Source organism: Dipodomys ordii, unplaced genomic scaffold, assembly GCF_000151885.1.
Source record: "Dipodomys ordii isolate 6190 unplaced genomic scaffold, Dord_2.0 Scaffold15, whole genome shotgun sequence".
Taxonomy (NCBI): domain Eukaryota; kingdom Metazoa; phylum Chordata; class Mammalia; order Rodentia; family Heteromyidae; genus Dipodomys; species Dipodomys ordii.
Window position 1 is genome coordinate 4137530 of NW_012267231.1, and position 20000 is coordinate 4157529.

General features: G+C 46.7%; 1 protein-coding gene across 1 annotated transcript in view; it reads left to right on the top strand.

The window, feature by feature from the left end:
• The first annotated feature begins 9436 nt into the window (after positions 1-9436).
• Sv2b (synaptic vesicle glycoprotein 2B) overlaps positions 9437-20000 on the top strand; it is a 27828-nt gene continuing 17264 nt past the window's right edge. The window contains exon 1 of the mRNA XM_013011884.1: positions 9437-9954. Within this exon, the coding sequence (XP_012867338.1) occupies positions 9507-9954 (448 nt within the window). The 5' untranslated portion in view covers positions 9437-9506. The remainder of the gene's footprint in view (positions 9955-20000) is intronic.

Genomic DNA, 20000 nt, shown 5'->3' on the forward strand with positions numbered 1-20000 from the left:
TCAGTGGTAGAGCGCTTGCCTTGCATGCATGAGGCCCTGGGTTCGATTCCTCAGCACCACATAAGCAAAAAGAAAAAAGCCGGAAGTGGTGCTGTGACTCAAATGGTAGAGCGCTAACCTTGAGCTGAAGAGCTGAGGAACAGTGCCTAGGTCCAGAGTTCAGACCCCATGACTGGACCCAAAAAAAGAAGTATGGTGCTTAATTCTATACATATTCTATTAAGATCTGCTTTCATTGAATTATTTTATTTTGCTAGTATTTTTCTATACTAGCCAGCCTGCCTGCCTGCCTTCCTTCCTTCCTTCCTCCCCTTTCATCATTCTCCCCCACCTCTCCCACCCCACCCCTCCCATCAAGTTACCTGGTTCTAGTTTTACAATGTTACATAGAAAATTATGACTGTACTCATCCACCCTTCCTCTTTCCATTTGGCTGACCTTAATTCAAAAGGAATGAGTTCAGAGAGGCAAGGTGATACAATTAGAGCTCTGCCATCCAAGCCATTTGACTTCTACTAAGGCCAAGAAAGAGGCCAGGAGGGTCTGTCGGTGCTACACATTTACATCTCAAGTCCAGAGAATCTGGAGACCAGAGGAATGTGCTTTAGTTTCAACATGCACGTGAACCTTGGCCAGCGAAGGTACTTAGAAACTCCTCCAATGAGCCAATGAATTAGAAACCACTTGTGTTCCAGATCAACCCACTGGTCATTCTCCTTACCCTCCCTCCCCCTCCCCCGGCCCTTTGGGCTTGAAATCAGGACCTTGCACTGTTGCTTGTCTCTATCACTCAAGGCTGGTGCTCTACCAAGCCTACATTTGTGTTTGCTAGCTAACAGTTGATGAACCAGAGAGCTCCCCCCACTCCTCATTGATGGCTAGAGCAAGAGAGAATTGAATTCATCAGCCGGGGTAGTCAGGGGAAGCTTTGCTTGGTGTCTGGTACTGGGAAGGTTGGAGGGGAGGAGGGAAAGGTGTTTCTGTCCAGCAGAAATGGCATGATGGGGCGGGCAGAGAAGCGGGGAGCTGGGCTGGGCGGCTCGGTGGGCGACGGACACAGCAGTGGGGCCTGGCCCAGGAATACAGAGCGGCCCCACAGCTCTGCCTCGTGAAGGTGCATGGTGTTGCTAGTCTGCTCACATCTCCGGGCTACACTTTGAGGTAAAATTGGGCTAATCTCTTGAGCACTTGGGTGGCTTCCAGTGCTGAGTCTTTATAGCTTAACTTTTCTCTCTCAAGAACTTTCTAGACTATTCCAGAAATGAATTAATGATGATTGCAGAAATTCTGATTGAAGCACCCTAGGGCTGTTAGATAACCCGCTAGAATGGGGTCCCCCCATTTAGGGGTGCAGGCACGAAAGAAAGGCCTTTTCTACTCCGACTCGAAGAGAGGCAGCATTTTGGGGGTCGGTTCTGATGCTCTGTCTCCTGACGGTAGCGTGTCCTAACTTGGCTCTCTGTGGGGAAAACCCACAGAGGGTTCTTCATCTTCTCAAGCTAAATGCAAGCATGGCCAGGTGACTCGCTCCGACCAAGAAGCGTGCCGGAAAACAACCTGGCTCCGTGTGCCTGTGGCTTTAACATTGGCCGGGGCTTTGTTCCCCTCCACCATGATGACTGGCAGCCTTCAAGATCCAGATCATTTCTGTTATGCTGAACCTTCTTGCAAAAAAAAAAAATCAATCAGAAGTTCACACCAACGCCAAGATTCTGAAATTCTCTTCATGCTAGAAGTTAGTCATGGGGAAAAAAAAAAAAGGAAGAAATGGTGCTTGAGGAGGTTGTAGAAAATCTATTCACGCTACCATGGTGCCTGCCAGGAAGACAGGAGGGGAAAGAAATCATTAGACAGGCAGACCTGAACCCAGGGAGGAGGTCAGACAGCCAGCTCCCCCAGATTTATGCTCTCCTTTAGGGGAGAATTCTGGGTGCTCTGGCTTGCTTCGGGTGGGGAAGGAGGCCGGAGAAGGTCACAGAGATTCCTCTACGGTTGCTGTCACCTCACTTTGTGTGTGTGTGTGTGTGTGTGTGTGTGTGTGTTTGTGTGTGTGTGTGTGTGTGTGTGTGTGTTGGTCGTGGGGTTTGAACTCTGAGCCTGGGCACTGTCCCTGAGCTTTTATGCTCCAGGCTAGCTCTCTACCACTTTGAGCCACAGCTCCCACTTTGGGTTTTCTGGTGGCTCCTTGGAGATGAAAGTCTCACAGACTTTCCTGCCTGGCTTTGAAATGTGATCCTCACATCTCACACTCCCAAAGAAACTGCCTTTACAGGCGTGAGCCACTGGTGCCAGGCTTACTGTGTATTTCATAATGGAAAGTGCAAACAACACTGTGTGGGTCGATTTCCGAGGTGGAAGTTGCTAAAGATCCCTGGGGGATGGCAGGAAATCCTGTGGGACACAGAGAGATGTTTTGTGTCTGGCCTCAAGGCTTCCAATGACAGCAGCAAACAGGACTGGGGGGAGGGGAGGGCAGATGGGGGGGAGGATGAGCCCGTGAATGCCCAGTGTGGGAATTGTCCCCCCTGCAGCATGTCACGTGACATACCATCTGTTTCTAGGATGATTCTAGAAACTGTTGTTATAGGAAAGCATTCCTGCCAGGTCTTCTCACAGCTCAGCGTCTCCCTCCTTATTGTGTAAGACAGACCTCCATAAAATGAGGTGATTTAGGAAGAGGAAGGGACCCAAAGGGTAGCTGTACACATGAACACGTGGCTTCTTGTCCCCCAGCTCAGAGTCCCTCTCTGCTCCCCTCAGTAATCGCCAGTGACAGCAGTTGTTTCTGTATCTGAGTATCTGGCTTAAAAGATGCTATAATGGCCAGAGCAGAAGTCCATTCTTCTCTTCTCTTTTCTTTTCTTTTGTCGGTTATGGGGCTTGAACTCTGGGCCTGGGCACCATCCCTGTGCTCTTCAGCTCAAGGCGAGCGCTCTACCGCTTGAGCCACAGCGCCACTTCCCATTTTCTCGTGGCTGATTAGAGATAAGAGTTGCACAGACTTTCTTCCCTGGGCTGGCTTTGAACCTTGATCCTCAGATCTCAGCCTCCTGAGTAGCTAGGATGACAGGCTTCTTTACCTTTTCTTTTATAAAATAAAAATAAGTAAATAAAACAACCTTCTCATGATGTGCTGGGTAGTGCCAGCAACCTGCTACGTGGGTGACAAAGATGAGTTGGGTGGACCCTGTTCTCAAAGTGATGACTACCTTACCAACACCCCAAGAATGAGAGGTGGGTGGGGCCACCACTCATCAGGGAGAACCTCATTGGTCAGAGTCATTGGAATAGGAAAACCAGGCCGTGCCATCAGCACAGGGGTCATTTCCCACCTTGGGGAGCCCAGCCACACTGAGATCTTCTGTGATCTTGGAGGAAAGGGCGGTGGGGACCCCAAGACACCCAACCACAGACCCCCGACCGGTGTGGAGGCAGTGACAACATAGAGAGCCGAGTTTGAGTGTGATCCGCCTCTCTTAGCTTCTTGGCCTTGGTGTTGTTGCTGGGTTCTCTGAACTCCTGTTACCTAACCACGTTCCTTTCCACCCACTGGACTCCAGGAGGATTAAATGAGATGGTGTGTTAGGAAGCCCTTGTACTTATAGACTATTGGCTCATCAAAAGCTTTCCTCCCCTCCAGTTTTTCTCTGATCCTCTCTTATTTGGAATGAAGCCCAGTGCTAGGCTCGAGCCTTCCCGGCAATGTTGGAGCCCCTTGTAATGACAAAGTTTACACATTGCTAAGGCTGAATTAGGGGTAAGGACTTGGAGGAGGCGGGCCTCATCAGCAGTGGGCGGGGCCTGTGTCAGCACAAGGGGGCCATGGGCCAATGGCACTCAGGCCTGGTATTGAACCAAATCTGGTGGTGGTGACCAGGATGGGGAGACACCAGAGGGAATTTATGAAAACGATTCTTACAGGGGAGCTCATGGGCCTACAGAATGAGCTATGAAGACTCTTCTTATAATATTCCTCATAGTTTTATACACCCTAGAAGCTACCTTTCTGTTTTAAGATGGTAGATGTTGGATGCTGGTGGCTCACACCTGTCATCCTAACTTCTCAGGAGGCTGAGATCTGAGGATTGAGGTTCAAGTCAGCCCGGGCAGAAAAGTCCATGAGATTCTTCTCTCCAATTAATCACCATAAGTGGGGTTGTGGCTCAAATGTAGAGTGCCAGCATTGAGTAAAAAAATGAAGGGATTGCACTCAGGCCTCGAGTTCAAGTCCTAGTACTGGTGTGCGCACGCACGTGCATACACACACACACACACACACACACAAATAGATGGTGATTCAGGCTGGTGGGGATTCACGTGCAAGTCATGCTGCAGGTGGAACTCTGTGGTAAGTGGGGCAGGTCTAGACTGATGGAGGAAGCGCAGAGAACGCCATCTCGTGTTGCCAGTCGGTTTTCAGCCCATGGCTGATATAAGCGGCCTTCGAAACATCAAACAGTGTATTTCAGGAAGCCTCGCAGGTGGCTGGAACATATTTTATGTTCAGAGAGTTGGTAACAAACAACTAAAACCATCTTAGAACACGTCGCCCCCAGCATCTCAGCTGGGAGCTTGTTGGCATCAGAAGGCAGAGAGTAAATGCTGTGTGTGTGTGTGTGTGTGTGTGTGTGTGAGACTTAGTTTAGAGGTCAGCTGACATGACCTTCTTGTTTTATATTTATTTATTTCCTTATTCATTTCCTTATATACTCAGTTGCCAGTCCTGGGGCTTGAACTCTGGGCCTGGGTACTGTCCTTGAGCCCCTTTGTGCTGAAGGTTAACGCTCTGCCACTTGAGACACAGCACTGCTTCTGGCTTTTTCTGAGTAGTTTTTTGGAGATAAGGGTCTCATGGACTTTCTTGCCCCAAGCTGGCTTTGAACCAGGATCCTCAGATCTCAGCCTCCTGAGTAGCTAGGATAATAGGCATTGAACCACCGGTGCCTGGCTTTTATTTATTATTTTTAAACAAATGAAAGTACCATATTAAACTTGCTTGTCTGTGAATAGCAAGCGTGGGTTCTGGGTTAGATTTGATAGAATGGTTATTAACCTCCTTCATTGGACAAACGTTTTCAAGTACCTTCTTTGTTTGAGGCAGCATTCGGTTCAGGAGATCCAAACAATAAGTAAAACTCAGTGCTTATCTATCTTAAATCTGCTTATGGGTCTCCTTATAGGTGGTGGTGGTGGAGGGAGTGAGGGAAAGACATAAACAAAGAAACACCAGTGTTTACCACATAATATAATACAGAAATACAACGCCAGGGGACCTTGGAGAATAATTCTAAATGTTTAAGAATCAAGAACTATCAAATTGCCTAAGAGAGGTTACCTCATTTCTAAATGCTGCTCCGAATCCGGAAGAGGCACAATTGTAGACATGAAACTAACAATACATGTGTTCTTATATACAAAGTGTTATCATGTATTTCTCAGGGGGCTCAAGCCATTTTCACAGATACACAGGAAGCTGTTGAGTCACATGACTGCAAACGGCTTTGGACATGGTCCTTCTTTGGGAGGTTGGCGCCTTGGACGGCCAGTGGCTGACCTAGGTCCCACTGCGACGTGTCGGCAGGGTTGAACCACAGGTCTGGTCCTCTAATCTAGGGGTGCAGTCTTTCCCCTATTCTCCCCCTCCCATCTTTGCCACCTCGGCATTTCTGACCCTGAACCGAGGGGAGCATTTGTTCACACACTTCCCTGTGCTCTTGCGTCTCTTTGGGCATAGAGTTGGCTCCGTGGCGAGATTTTATGACCTACTTTAGAGGGTGGCCAGAGAATTCTCTCCTGGCTTGTTTTAGGGGAGGCAGAACAAAGTGCAAATCGGTGAGAACTTGCCTGTTGCTGCTGTTGTTTAATGATTGAGGTGCCGTATTTTGGGGCGGTGTGTCTTAAATGCTCTTAGTGGGGCTGGGAAGGTGGCTCAGTGGTAGAGTGCTTGCCTCGCATGCATGAGGCCCTGGGTTCGATTCCTCAGCACCACATAAGCAAAAAAAAAAAAGCCAGAAGTAGCGCTGTGGCTCAAGTGGTAGAGTTCTCGCCTTGAGCTGAAGAGCTGAAGGACAGCGCCCAGGCCCAGAGTTCAGGCCCCATGACCAATAACAACAACAAAATGCTCTTAGTGACTCCTACCTTGTCTGGGCTATATGCATATCTCTTTAGCACCCGTCTGATTTTGTTCACTCGCTCACCCTCTTCCTTTGCTCACCCTCTTCCTTGCTCATGTCAATCGCATTGCAGTGAGGTTCTCAAAGATCATTTTCTCCCACTCCAATCCCCGCATGCCTCCACGCCTACCCGTTCCTGCCACACGGCTTCAGGGTTGCTGAGGGTATCCAGTTCCAAGCAGAGGGAATGGAAGAATTTTCTTCTTCAACCCTGACTCGCATCACGGCTGATTGCTTCTGATGGCACGGAAGCGGTTGGCTCCCTTGGAGAGGTCACCCTGGTGGCTTTGCTCTTCAGAGCAGTGTCAGACGCCGGCTGACTTTGTTCAGGGGACCATCTGACTAGACCAGGCGAGTGGGATTAGTTTTGACAAAGATCTGCTTTCAGAGCAAATCCCAGACTCTTTGCTCAGAGTGGTATTTCCCTTGTGTGCTTTTTTGGAATTGCAAATCTATTGTTTCTGGCTCATGACATTTTTGCAGGCTCCCCCCACCCCGGAGTCGATACGGCCCCCACAGACCTCAGGCAGCTGGCGTTCTGTCTCCATTTTCATATCCCTGTGCAAACACTCCTGGCCTGTCGTTTATATTCCTTTGGTAGTCTCTCAGTGCACATAATAAAAACAGATTTAGAATATGGATCTGACCTGGTTCAGGCCAGCAAGGTCTAATATGAATTTATTTACTGGAGATGGTGGAAATTATGAGAGGATAAAATGAGACTTGTTCTCAGTAAATAGTTCTTGCCGGCTCCAACAGCAGGTCCTCAAAGTACAGTCTCCTGAATTCTCTGTGGCATTGGTAGAAAAATGCAGATTCCCAGGCCTCAGTCACACTGAAGGCTCAGTGCCTTGGGGGGAAGAAGGGACTAATATCTGCATTACAAAATTTTCCTTTTGTGTGTGTGTAGTACTGGGACTTGAACTCAGGGCCTTGAGTTCTCACTTAGTGTTTTTGTTTTGTTTTATTTTTTTGTTTTGCTCAAGGCTGCTGCTCTAGCCACAGCTGCACTTACAGCCCTTTGCCTTGTTACTTGGAGATAAGAGTCTCCAGACTTTCACACCTGTGCTGACTTGGGGCTGAGATCCTCAGATCTCAGTCTCCTGAGTAGCTAGGATGACAGGCGTGAGCCACCGGTGCGTACCTATCCGGGATTTGCATGTACAATGAAGACTCTCTCTCCACATACCCTGAGTGGTTTCTGGCCCACTCTGGCATCCTTCCAGAAGGAAATGCATTTTACTCTTGAGATCAGATGACTCCCAGAGCTGGATTCTATCCAAGCTTGAAGTCAGGGAGAGCCGGGGTGCAGGTGTGGGGCAGAAGCCAGGGAACGGGCTGCGGAGAGGAATCCTGCAGCCATGAGGACGGTTCAACTCCTGGTCCACCATGTGCACTGGGTGGGGGGGGGTGTTTTGGGTGTGACAATGGACTTCTAGGACTGATGGGTTATGAGCTTGTTGGCGGGGGCAGAGGGGGTGAATGGCAGTCATGATTTGCTTTCCCTCTTGGTCACCGTTCTGGTACCTGGGCGTGGTTTGAGTGGAATAGCAGGTGAATGAGGGACCTGGCCTCTACCCCTGAGGGGCTTTGGGGCCAGAGGGGGAGCTGTGTGAAAACGCAGATTTCTAAGCTCCCAACAGCCCTTCTGGGCATCTGTATTTTTAGAGCCCTTGGGCAATCTAATATTACAGTTCCCTCTGAAGAGCATTTGGGAAGTGTGGGTCGAGAATTTGGGAAGTGGACCTTGTAGTGAATCCTAACTATGGTCAGTTTGATCGTGTCAGTCGTACACCCAGAACCACATTAAGTGAGAGCTCCAAATGCTGTGAGATTCGCAATGTGAAGAGGGTAGTTGAGTGTTGGACTCAAGGGTTAGGACTGTACCGGGTGCCGGTGGCTCACGCCTGTCATCCTAATTACTCAGAAGGCTGAGATGTGAGGATCGCGGTTCAAAGCCAGCCCAGGCAGGAAAGTCCATGAGACTTTTTATCTCCAATAAACTACTTAGCAAAAGCTGGAAGTGGTGCTGTGTCTCAAGTAGTAGAGTGCTAACCTTGAGCACAGAGAGGCTCAGGGAGAGCACCCAGGTCCTGAGTTCAAGCCCTAGGACTAGGCAAGACAAACAAACAAGAGTTGGGACCCAAAGATGAGAGCAGGGATATAGGATAAGGCTTTGACTCTAGACAGTCTTGGGCCCTGCTTTCCAGAATTGGACCCACAGGGGACAAAAAAAAAAGAAAATCAACAGTCACATCAAGGTTTAAATGATGTTTTCAGGCAGGTTGGCCCGTGTGTAACCGCACTGAGTTAAGTACTATTGTTATCTCCACCTAACAGACGAGAAAATTGGAGCATAGAAAGACAGGTGCACGTCCCCCCACGGATGATGCTGCAGAATCCTGTTTCAAATCTGAGTGATTGTGCTCTGTTCCTGCTCACATAGGCCCAAACCAGGTCAGATGGCTCTTGAACTGCAAAGCTGAGTCACAAAAGCAACCTGGGCCCCAGGGAAACAGCCATCCTGGATATGGCTGTGCTCTGGGTTTCAAGATCCAAAGCATGCTGAAGTTCGAAAGGCTGGCATTTACATAAGAGAAGTAATAAACCTTCCTGCTTGGTAAAGGTTTGATCCATTCTAAAAGGAAATCCATGAACACAAAGGTTGTCTTTGTGTACTGAAAATTCTTTGTCTGCTTCACATTTCATCTGGGCATCTACCTTGTCTTCTTTTGTGGGTTAAACAGAGCTTAAAGTTTAAACAGACCCAGGTTCAAGGCTCTCAATGGATATGAATTCTAAAATCTAATCAAGATGATCTCTACCCTGTACACAATGCATGGGCCTAACTAAATATACCGGTATAATTCTGAGAATATCTTGTCAGAATTTCAACCTTTTGAAACTCTCTCTCTCTCTCTCTGTTTCTCCTTTCAGGGCATAACCTTCAGTAGCAGAACAGATCTGTCCAGCAAGCAAGCTGCCAAGTGCTGCTTGTACCTTGTCAAAGAAAGCAGCTGGACCCATTTTTAATCTGCACTTCTCCCCAAACAACACTTCTGGGTCATTGAAGGAGACCCAGGCCAGAGTCCAAAACTTTCCAAAGACCTTCTAAGAGACAGCCAGTGCACAAGGACGCCATCTTGGCACAAACCCGGTGGATCTGAGAAACAAAGGGAGAAGACAGGTGTGGCTTTCTCCACCCGAGAAGTCACATGACCCACTCCTCACATCAACCCTAGAATGGATGATGGTTACCGGAACAACCCAAACCTCTACCACGGGGCCAGAGATATAGCTCGAGAGGCAGCCCGGCAGCCGTGGAACCAAGGCATGGATGACTACAAGTACCAGGATAACTATGAGGGCTATGCCCCCAGCGATGGCTATTACCGAGGGGGCAACGAGTCCAACCAGGACGAAGATGCGCAGAGCGATGCCACCGAAGGCCATGACGAGGAGGATGAGATCTATGAGGGCGAGTACCAGGGCATCCCCCACCCGGATGACTTCAAGGGCAAGCAGGCCAAGATGGCGCCCTCCAGAGCAGATGGCTTTCAGACAGACCTGATGGCTGAGCGGATGGAAGACGAGGAGCAGCTGGCCCACCAGTACGAGACCATCATCGAGGAGTGCGGTCACGGGCGTTTCCAGTGGACCCTCTTTTTTGTCTTGGGCTTAGCCCTGATGGCCGATGGGGTGGAGGTGTTTGTGGTGAGTTTTGCCCTGCCCAGTGCCGAGAAGGACATGTGCCTGTCTAGTTCCAAGAAAGGAATGCTTGGTAAGTGGAAATTTCCCAAGATCATTCTCCTTGGGGAATTAAAAATATGAAATAAGAACAATAATATTTATATATACATACCACATATATACAATGATATATAATATTTCTTATATTTTATATGTACTATATTAATATATACAATTCTATGTTATAATGATATATAGTGTATATACATAAAGTATATACAAAGCATATATAATGATAAAGAATGTTTTTATATATATAAAGTGTATATATAGAGTATATATATACTTTATACTTTATGTATAAAAATATATAATGATATATATGCAAAGTATATATGAAGCATATATAATGATATATAAAGTATATATACTTTTATATACTTTATGTATATGTATATATACTGGCGCAGGATGTATACATACTTTATGTATACATAAAGTATATAAAAGTATATATAGTTATACTTTATATATAAAATATATAATGATATGTAAAGTATATTATTTCTAGGTACTTTACACCAAAGTGTTCATGTGAAAATGATCATTTTATACTCGTTTTGCCATGAAGAGTCCTTGTGTCAGAGCCATCAGTGAATTGGCTCTCATGCATGGATGGGAGCTTGGTTCCCTGCCGAAGTCTGTCTGACTCTTGAGCTCTTAGTTTGTCCCCTAAGTCTCGTGGCTTTCTAGTGAGGCCGACTTCTCTCCATGCATCCAACTGCCTTCCCTGTCTGAATGCCCAGTGCGTTTGGAGAGCAGCAGATCAGAGGTCTCTGCCATTCAGTCTGAGTTTCTGCGTCCTTCTGGAAAACAGTGGCAGCTGCTCCTGCGGCTCGGTGCTGGTGGCGGAGGGCCCGTGTGCCTTAAGGATGAGTACCGGGCTTGAGTCTACCAGCGGGGCCCCTGCGGGTGTTGGAGCCCTGGCTGTGCAGCACAGATGGGCGATGGGCTCCCCAGGAATGAGACCAGCTTTGCCAGTCAATTAGGAGATCATCGGGTGAGCCGAGCTTAGGACAATCGGGGCTTGGGCGAGAGAGGATTCTGTGACATCACAGAGAAGGATGGGTACGCGTGGCATGGTGGAGAAGAGATTCAGCATCACGTAGCCACACGTGCTCTGAAACAGACTCAGTGAGGCTTTGGTGTAGTTAGGTTTTCATTCAAGACCAAGGACACTTACGGTCCCCAGAGCTCCAAATCTACACAACAACTCAGCTTGCTTATCCAGCAAATTATATTTCTGGTCTGCACTGTGCTAGTCTCTGCCCGTGCACACACATCACAGGACAAGAAGGCCTTGAGTACAGTGAATTATGTAATTCCTGTGGGGAAAAGTGCTAGGAAATGCCTCGCGTGAGTCTGGTTCTCAAGACTGGCTGGAGAGCAGGAGTTGTCAAACATTTCCGTAAAGTCCTGAGTAGTAAATACTTCAGGTTTTGCAGGCCCAGATGGCCTCTGTCACAACTACTCCAGTCTGTGGCTGTAGCATAAAAGCATTCTTAGACACTATGTAAACAAGCGGATGTGCTTGTGTTCCAATAAAACTTTATTTACAAAAGCAGGCAGTGGGCCAGATACAGCTAGCCCCGAAGTAGAGCTACTCTAATGTAAGACCGGAATATAAAAATCAAGAAAGCATTTGCATAAAGGATTGTCACTGGGAGTTTTCAAGTTGTTTTATGCATTCATGCTTAACTACAGTGCCATTTAAAATGATTAGAACTGCGCCAGACATGACTATTAGAAAACAAGATTGATGGAGTATACAAACAGAAGCAATAATTTGAGAAACAAGAATATCACTCTGTTGTTGTTTTTTTTAACCAGTGGAATTTTAATATGTGTGTGTGTGTGCAGTCTATTAAATATATTTGAGGTTGACTGATAAACAGATTTTTTTTAATATAAAAAAGACAAGCAAAAATCCAAATAGCACACCAAATCACCCCCTGGCTGGTCTAATTTGCTTTGTGGTACAACTGAAATCTGGATCTCCATTAGCCAACGTTGGCAATGTCAGTAATGATTTCATGCTCTGCTGATCTCTCTGGCACCGTGGTGCCCGGCCTCCTCATTAAGAGAACCGCAGTAGGGCGCTAGCTCCTGCCAGCTCTCAGGTCACAGCCTGGGTGGGGGTGGGGGTGAGGAAATGGGGTCTTGAAGGGCTCATCTTTGGGCACTTTTGCCTGCCGTGTTTGCTAGGAAGATGCTTTGAATCAGCCCCCAAAGGGCAGACTCAACTGTTGTTTGAGAATGTGTGTGTGTGTGTGTGTGTGTGTGTGTGTGTGTGTGTGTGTGTGTGTGTAAGTGGATGTGGGGTCCTGATACCAGGACAGCCATGTGTCACCTTGGAGGGTTGACACTCGAGGTGATTCAGAGAGAGCCGTACTTAAGGCTGCCAGGCTAGGGTGCCTGGTCTGTCTGAGTCTGTCTCTGCCCATTCTGCTCTGCCAAACTAGAGTTCTTTACGCTTGGTCTCTCCCTGTCCCCAGTACCTCATAGATAGCTGCCCGAGCACAGATGGTTTGCAGCAGAGAGGAAACCTAGTTCAGTGATGAGTAATTGGTGGCGTTTCACCACGAGAGTTTGGCAACTGGCAGTGCCACTCAGCCAGTGTCAGTGGAGGTAATAACGCATTCGTCGCGAAGATGAACCCAGGTGATACAGGTAAAGCAACCAGTACCCAGTGCTTTCTACATTACTGTGGCAATGAGGTAACATGGAGGCTGGAGCTCAGAACCTCATGCTTGCTATACTGTCTACTACCACTCGAGCCATACCCTTAGCCCTGCTTTTTTGCCAGTTTACGTTGGAGATGGAGTCTAGTCAACTTTACTATCTGGATTGGCCTCCTGCGGTGATCCTCCAGTGCTCGGTCTCCTGAGTAGATAGGATTTCAGGTGTGACCCACTGGTGCCTGCCTCTCATGTAGTGAGTTCAGAAAAGTTACTCGTGGCTCTGTTACTTTGGTCTGCAAAGTAGGGGTGATGGTGATGTCCCCATCCTAGGGGGTATTTGTGAAGACTGACCAAGAAGAATGCCACTTGTCTTGGCTAAATTATTGCCCGTGTCATCTAACCATCGTGTCAGATCTCTTTGCCGTTACTAATTGTCAGTTGAAGATTGACTAACACTTGAAAGCGATACTGGTTTGATAATGGTGAGCCGGGGTCCCTCGGCTGATGCTGTACATTTCTTTCAGCCCACGTTAGGCATCATGGACTTTTTAAGGTCAAGCTGCTAGGTCTTTGCTCAGGGAAAGGCCCTCTGTGTTCCAGCAGTGATCCAGCTTTGTCTCTTCCCCCTTCCTTTCTCTTGGCTTGAAAAGCCACGCTCCGAGCCTCTAGGCTCCACACCTCATCAACGGGCCAGAAAAAGAACACAGTACGAGAAGTCCTCACCCCGCCATTCAGGCTTCTCCCCATTGGGTGTTCTATTTCCTTCCTGCACAAGAAAGTGAATCCCGTTCAGAGAATAAATGTCCCCTGGCCCATCCCAAAGATACTGGGGTGTCACTGCACCTCTTCTCTAAGCTCTGAGGAAGAGGAGCATGTGTGGCTCTCGAGCATCTTGTTTTCACGGGCAGTAGAAAGGAAGTGGGTCTGGGGAGCGTGCTGCCGGAGCCCAGGTTGTTTCCAGAGCTGAGAACCTGAACCTCATGGGTATTAGCAGGAGAGGGGGAGGGGAAGGGGCAGTTGGCCCTGGATCTGCCATCACCTTCGCCAGGCCCCTGGGGGATCAGGGAAGACTCTGGATGCGACCCCTCCCCACCCCTGCCCTAAGAGGGTGAGCCTCCCCTGCTCACACGTGCAGTTTTGTTTAGTAGGAGGCACGTACATATTCATCTCTGCTGGGCATGTGCCAAAACAAACAAACAAGCTAAGAAGTCCCATCTTTTCCCTGGCCTCTCTCCCTCACCTGTCCTCGGGTCACAGAAAGGGAATTCTTACCCTTGAGAGATGTGCTAACAGGTTACAAGGCGTGAGGCCCAAGGACAATCTTATAGAACCCTTTGTCGTGCAAAGAAAGGTGTAGAAAACATCAAGGAGACAAAGATGATGATGCATCTCTTAGTGTTGAGTGGACACGGGCGGGAGGGAAGGTAGGGGATTTCTCTGAACACATGTTAATACTTAAATTAGAAAAAAACCTCTGCTGGCAAGGAAGGAGGGTAACCATTCGAGGCTAACATCTACACGAGTTCTTGTAGGGTAGACTTGGCTTCATAGCTTGGTGGTATTTCATGTCAGCTCCCAGAAACCTGGATTTTCCATCTGTGGTACTGCAGGGTATCCATCTAATCTATAGCCGAATAAATCTGTAAAACTATAGATTACCTATCCTCAAAATCATAGGCTTCTTGTTTTGGGTGTGGGACCTGAAGCTTGAACTCAGGGCCCAGATGCTGTCCCTGAGCATCTTTTGCTCAAGGCTAGCACTCTACCACTTGAGCCATAGCACCACTTCCAGCCTTTTGGTGGTTAATAGCAAACGAAGAGTCTCACAGACTTTCCGGCCCATGCTGGCTTTGAACAGTAATCCTCAGAGCTCAGCCTCCTGAGTAGCTAACACGACCACCAGCATCTTACTCTATAAAATTCCGGGTTATCTTATCTACCTTTGTCTCAATCTCCAGTTCTCAGCTGTACTACATGAGCAGTCCTATTGGGGACCGCCCCCCCCGCCCGCATCTGATGTGATTTCATGGGGTATACAGATGGATGCCCTGATTTCTTCCATGATGTAATCGCAAAGTGAGACGTCTCTCGGGGATTCTGGTCATGCATTTGGCCTTTATCTCATGTGTCACTCTGTGGGTCTGTGGTTCCCTGACCATCATCCAGGACAATATCACCCTTCAAGGAATGATAGCTTAGGGGTCAGGGCATGGATCAAGAGGCCAAGTGCTTGCCTACTATGCCCAAGACCCTGGTTTAACTCCTAGTACCACAACAGAGGTACTTTGTTATGGAAGGAAGAATAGAGAAGACTTGTCAGGAACCATCGCTTGGGAGCTGTAGGTGGAACAGAGGCGATTTAGTCAGGAGATGATGCTGCTTATTCCTGCAGAGGGTCAAATAAATAGTTGAAGGGTTTCAGGAAGAGGGAGCTCTAGGCATTTATGCAGAAAAAGTGGGAAATGCCTTCTTTGTCTTTGGTTAATTGCTAAACCAAGATGATCCTCCATACAGAAGCTTTTGCTGACATCTCTGCTATCAGCAAGTAATTTTTGTTGTTGTTGTTGGTCATGGGGCTTGAACTCAGAGCCGGGGTGCTATCCTTGAGCTTTTGATGATAGGAGGAAATACTTGTGAGATCTGTGAACTTGCCAGCTCCCTAGAAGGAAAAATTTCCACCCAGCTTGGGAACCACAAAATCCATGATCCCCTTTGACCTTAGGATTCTATGTCTTAGAGAGGCTCATGAGAACACGGGCACAAAGATGCTCTTCCCCGGGGTGGAAATTTCCAACCAAGAGACTGCTCTCCACTGTGAACCTCCACTGGGAAGCCAGCCATGCACCAAAACACCCGGAGCATCTTCGAGTAGTGAGGTCATCCATGGTTGCTTTTGTTTCTCTTCTTTACCTTTACCCTTTATGCCTTTTGTTCTCAGCTTGTTTTAGAGTGCGCATTATTTTTATTCTGTCTGATTTATTGGACTAACATTAATGGAACAGCTACTATGTGAACATCTATGCTGAGTGCAAGACATGATGGGGAACTCGATGACACAGAGACCGCATGGTCCTTTCTCTTCCTCTCTTGCCTCTTCTTCCTCCTCCCCTCCCTTCTCCTCCTTCCTCCCTTCCTATCTCCTCCAACCACCCACCTCTCCCTCTTCCTCCTCCTCCTCCCCTTCTTCCTCCTCTTCTTCCTCTTCCTCCCCCTCCTCCTTCAGAAGATGACAGTTACAGGAATTTGACAAGCACTGGACAATCAGATCTCCAACAGCAGAGAGAGGTCTGAGTTGTGGAGGCCAGGAAAGATGAACAGGAGGCTCAGAGTTCGCTTGGAAAAGGGGATCTGCAAACTGTAGCCCACAGGTGTGGAGCCTTCCTTTTGTTTCAGCTACTTAAAAGGCTGAATATTTTCCCTTACAATTTGTTAATCAACACATAATAATTATTCCTACCATATGATGGGTTATAGGCCCATGATGCGTAATGATCAAATCGGGATGGGCAGTCTTTTCATCTCTCGAGGCCCCTCTGCTCGGCAGGTAGCAACCATTAATTTTCCTACATAGTTCAGGGCATGGAGGGGTTGGGGGTGGGGCCTAGGATGGCCAACTCAGCTGTGGAGCAGACACGAAGGGTGACCGAGTTCCTGGCTTTCTAACGAGCCCCTCATCTGCTTCATGCTGAAGTCATTTTCGATCACTCCTCTGCGCTCTCGTTTTTCCAAGTTTATTGTCTTAATTTCTTCTGCTAGAGACAGATTTCAAATGAGTTTCATAGCTCAGCCAGGTGTGAGGCATCGTGAATTTCATGTGTCGCTTCCCTGGTGGATTGGCTCATTTTTCTTCCACTGCTCCTTTCCCAGCCTCCAAACCCAGCACGGAAGAGGCTCCTCTTGTTTCTCTGGTCCCTTCATTCCCCTGGACCGGGAGGTTGGCTTGCAAACAGCGGAGAGCCAGGCAACCAGGGATGCAGCAACAGCTAGTCCTCCTCCATGGTTGGGGGGTTCGAGGGGCGGGGAAAATCACTGATCATTTTGGGGACCAACCTCTTCATTGGTAAAGGTGAGAGATTGAATTCAATGCCTCATTTCTAAGATTTCTCAATTTACCTATGTGTCTAGATCAGTGGGAATCGTCAGGAGACAGAAATTCTACCAGTTACTTGAGAGATTCTTTGATATAAAATTAACCAGTTAAATAAGTTTTGCCTTTTTCTTTTTTTGACTCATCTGTATGGCTGGGCTAGAGCTATGGCTGAAATAACCCAGCAAGCGTGAGATCCTGAGTTCAAAACCCCAGTGACACCATCAAAATGAGCAGCATTACTGCAGCAATGACAGCAGGGAGTGGCAGTAACCATGCGAGTGACAAAGAGAAACAGAGGGGTGGGAAGGGTTTACAGGTCGCAGATAGAGCTGTAATGCCAATCTCAGAAGAGGGCACCATGGTTGGCACCATGCTGGTGGGGGAGGATGGGGTGGGTGCCGTGGTGTCTGCTGTTTGCATTCAGCGGATGCCCTGCTGGTGCCTCAGAGAAGAGGTTACCTGCAGCGTGGTGCCAGGCTTCCGTCCTTCTCCACCCTCGGGACTTCCCCCTGGCACCCCGTCTCTGCAGAGCCTGGCAGGGAGCAGCTGGCAGAGCTCTGCTCTGGAAGTAAACAAATGCCTCACCCCTGATACAGTGCTCATTCGTTGGTGGCCTAGAAACCATTTTAGTTTGGTTCAAAACTATCAGTAGTCTAACTGGACTTGCGTTTTCAAATGACAACCGAGGAGGAGAGTCCATGCAAAAGTCAGTAGTGCTTCTAAATCTTAGTCACACACTATCTGAAAAATAAATCAAGAAAATGATGCCATTTACAGTAGCATAAAAAAATGTAGGGATTATATCCAAGGAAATGAAGGATCTATATGTTGAGAACTGTAGAACTTGGATGAAAGAAATGGAAGGAGACATAATTAGAGTCTGTACTGGAAGAATTAATATTTTGAGGTTTTCCTAGTACCGAGGTTCATCTGATGTGTAATGCAATCCCAATCATAATTCCAATGGAATTTTTTAAAAAACAGAAATAGAAAAAAAATCCTAAAACCTGTAGGGGACACCAAAGACATCCAATAGTGCAATCTTGAGCTCAAAGAACAAGGCGGAGGCCATCAGTTTTATACCTGATTTTCAAATGCAGTTCAAAGCTAGAGAGGACAAAAGGAGAGGGGGATGGGGCGTCTGCATGGTCAGAGTTAATTGTCTGCAGCTGAGAAACAAGAATAATGAAGCCCATTAAAATTGTGAAAAATAAAAATAAAAAGGGGAAAGGAAAATAAGAGAATAGAGGGGTGCATATGATCTAAGTACATTATATACATCAGACATTATATATGATATATAATATATGACATAATATGTAATATGTAATATAATATCTTCTATAGGTTTGGAAGAATTTCCATGAAACCCCTTTGCATAACTAAAATATGCTATTGTATTCATAAACTGCTTTGTTAAATGGCCACTCCTTACAACTATTTAAAGATAATAAAAAAAATTCTCAGCGGAAAAAAAAATTAAAACCAAAACAATAACCAGCTCCCCCTCAACCAGACCAAGTTGAAAGATAAATACAGCAAAACACTTTGATGGTACTAGTGTAAAAATGTATACATACAGGAGTTTATTTTGATAAGTATTATTTTATATGGTCAGATGGACTTAGCTTTTGTGCCTATGTGATCCTTTCCTAAGAATATCCTCGTTTGGTCTCGCGGTGTGAATGTCTAAAGACCTGGATAATTTATCATGTCCCAGTGTATTTTTTTTTTTTTTTTACTATCCAGTGTGTTTTCTTGTAGATTTATAGGTACATTCTAGTCACCACAAATGAAGGAAACCATGCAACCTATGTTTCTTTGGGTCTGGCTTACTTTGCTTAATATAATTTTTTCCAAGTCTTTCCATTTTCTTATGAATGGTACAATAAGATTCTTTCCAGGCCGGGCGCTGGTGGCTCACACCTGTAATCCTAGCTACTCAGGAGGATGAGATCTGAGGATTGTGGTTCAAAGCCAGCTCGGGCAGGAAAGTCCGTGAGGCTCCTATCTCCAATAAACCACCAGAAAACTAGAAGTGGCACTGTGGCTCAAGTGGTAGAGTGCTTGCCTTGAGCTGAAGAGATGAGGGGCAACACCCAGGCCCAGAGTTCAAGCCCACAACCGACCAAAAAAAAATTCTTTCCAATGGATGAGTAGAATTCCATTGTGTATGTGTACCACATTTTCTTGGTCCATTTATCCACTGAGGGGCATCTGGGTCGATTCCATATCTTGGCTATGTTAACTAATGCTGCAGTGAATATAGTTGTGCTGGTACTTCAGTGTGACCTTGTTTGTGTTTGAAAATGGAAACAAGGGTTTTTTTTCTCTTTGTTGCTGTTTTTGTTTTCATTTCCTTTTGTCTTGTTTGTTCAGTTATCTGTGTTTAGGAAGATGAAGGGAGGGGCGCAGAAATGGAGGGACAAAGGGTGAACAAAAAAAGGAGTGATACTCACTAGACACTGTGTTGAAAATGAACTATACAATTGTGGGTGGGGAGGGGAAGGAAAAACTAGGAGAGCATGAAGGAAGGGGTGACATTGTTCAAAAGAAATGCACTCTTTGTCTGAGTTATGTAACCGTAACCCTCTGTACATCACCTTTACAATAATAATAAATGAATTAAAAATACATAGATGATGGAACAGAATAAAGAATCTGAACTAGATCTTAAATTTATAGTCAATTAATCCTTGATACAGATGCCAGAAAAAACCCACAATGGGAATGGGCGGTCCCCTCCCCCCAATAAATGGTGTTGGGGACACTGAGTACCCCCACCTACATGCAGAAGAGCTCTCTCACATCCATCTTGCTGCAAGGTCTGGACCTTGATTATAGCTGGGTTTTCCATCACTGTTCAGTAAGACAACCAGTCCCATTAGCTTTCACTCTTTCTCTGTTATATCATGGTCTCCCTTTCCTTGTCCCCTTATGTCTGTTGCTGCAATTTACCCCAGAAATCTTCTCTTTCAACATCTCTCTCCGGGGCAGAACTTTTTGTAGTTCAAGGACTGTCTGTGAGTTACTCATCTAAAAGTCTTTAAGAACGGTAAGTCTATCCGATTTCAGTTGATCTGTGTTGGCGTGTGTATGTCTAGGGAAAACTGGTGAGGCTATTTTTTTTTTTTGAAGAACATGTATCAAAAGTTGTAACTACTAATTTGCCATGGATATTGTATCACCTTCCATTTTCTACCTCTATGACATGGATGTTCTAGGTGGGTTAAAAACAGATGGAGTAATAGATCTTTTAACCCTCCGATGTGACTAATACCAGGTCTTCTCTCTCCCATCTGTCCC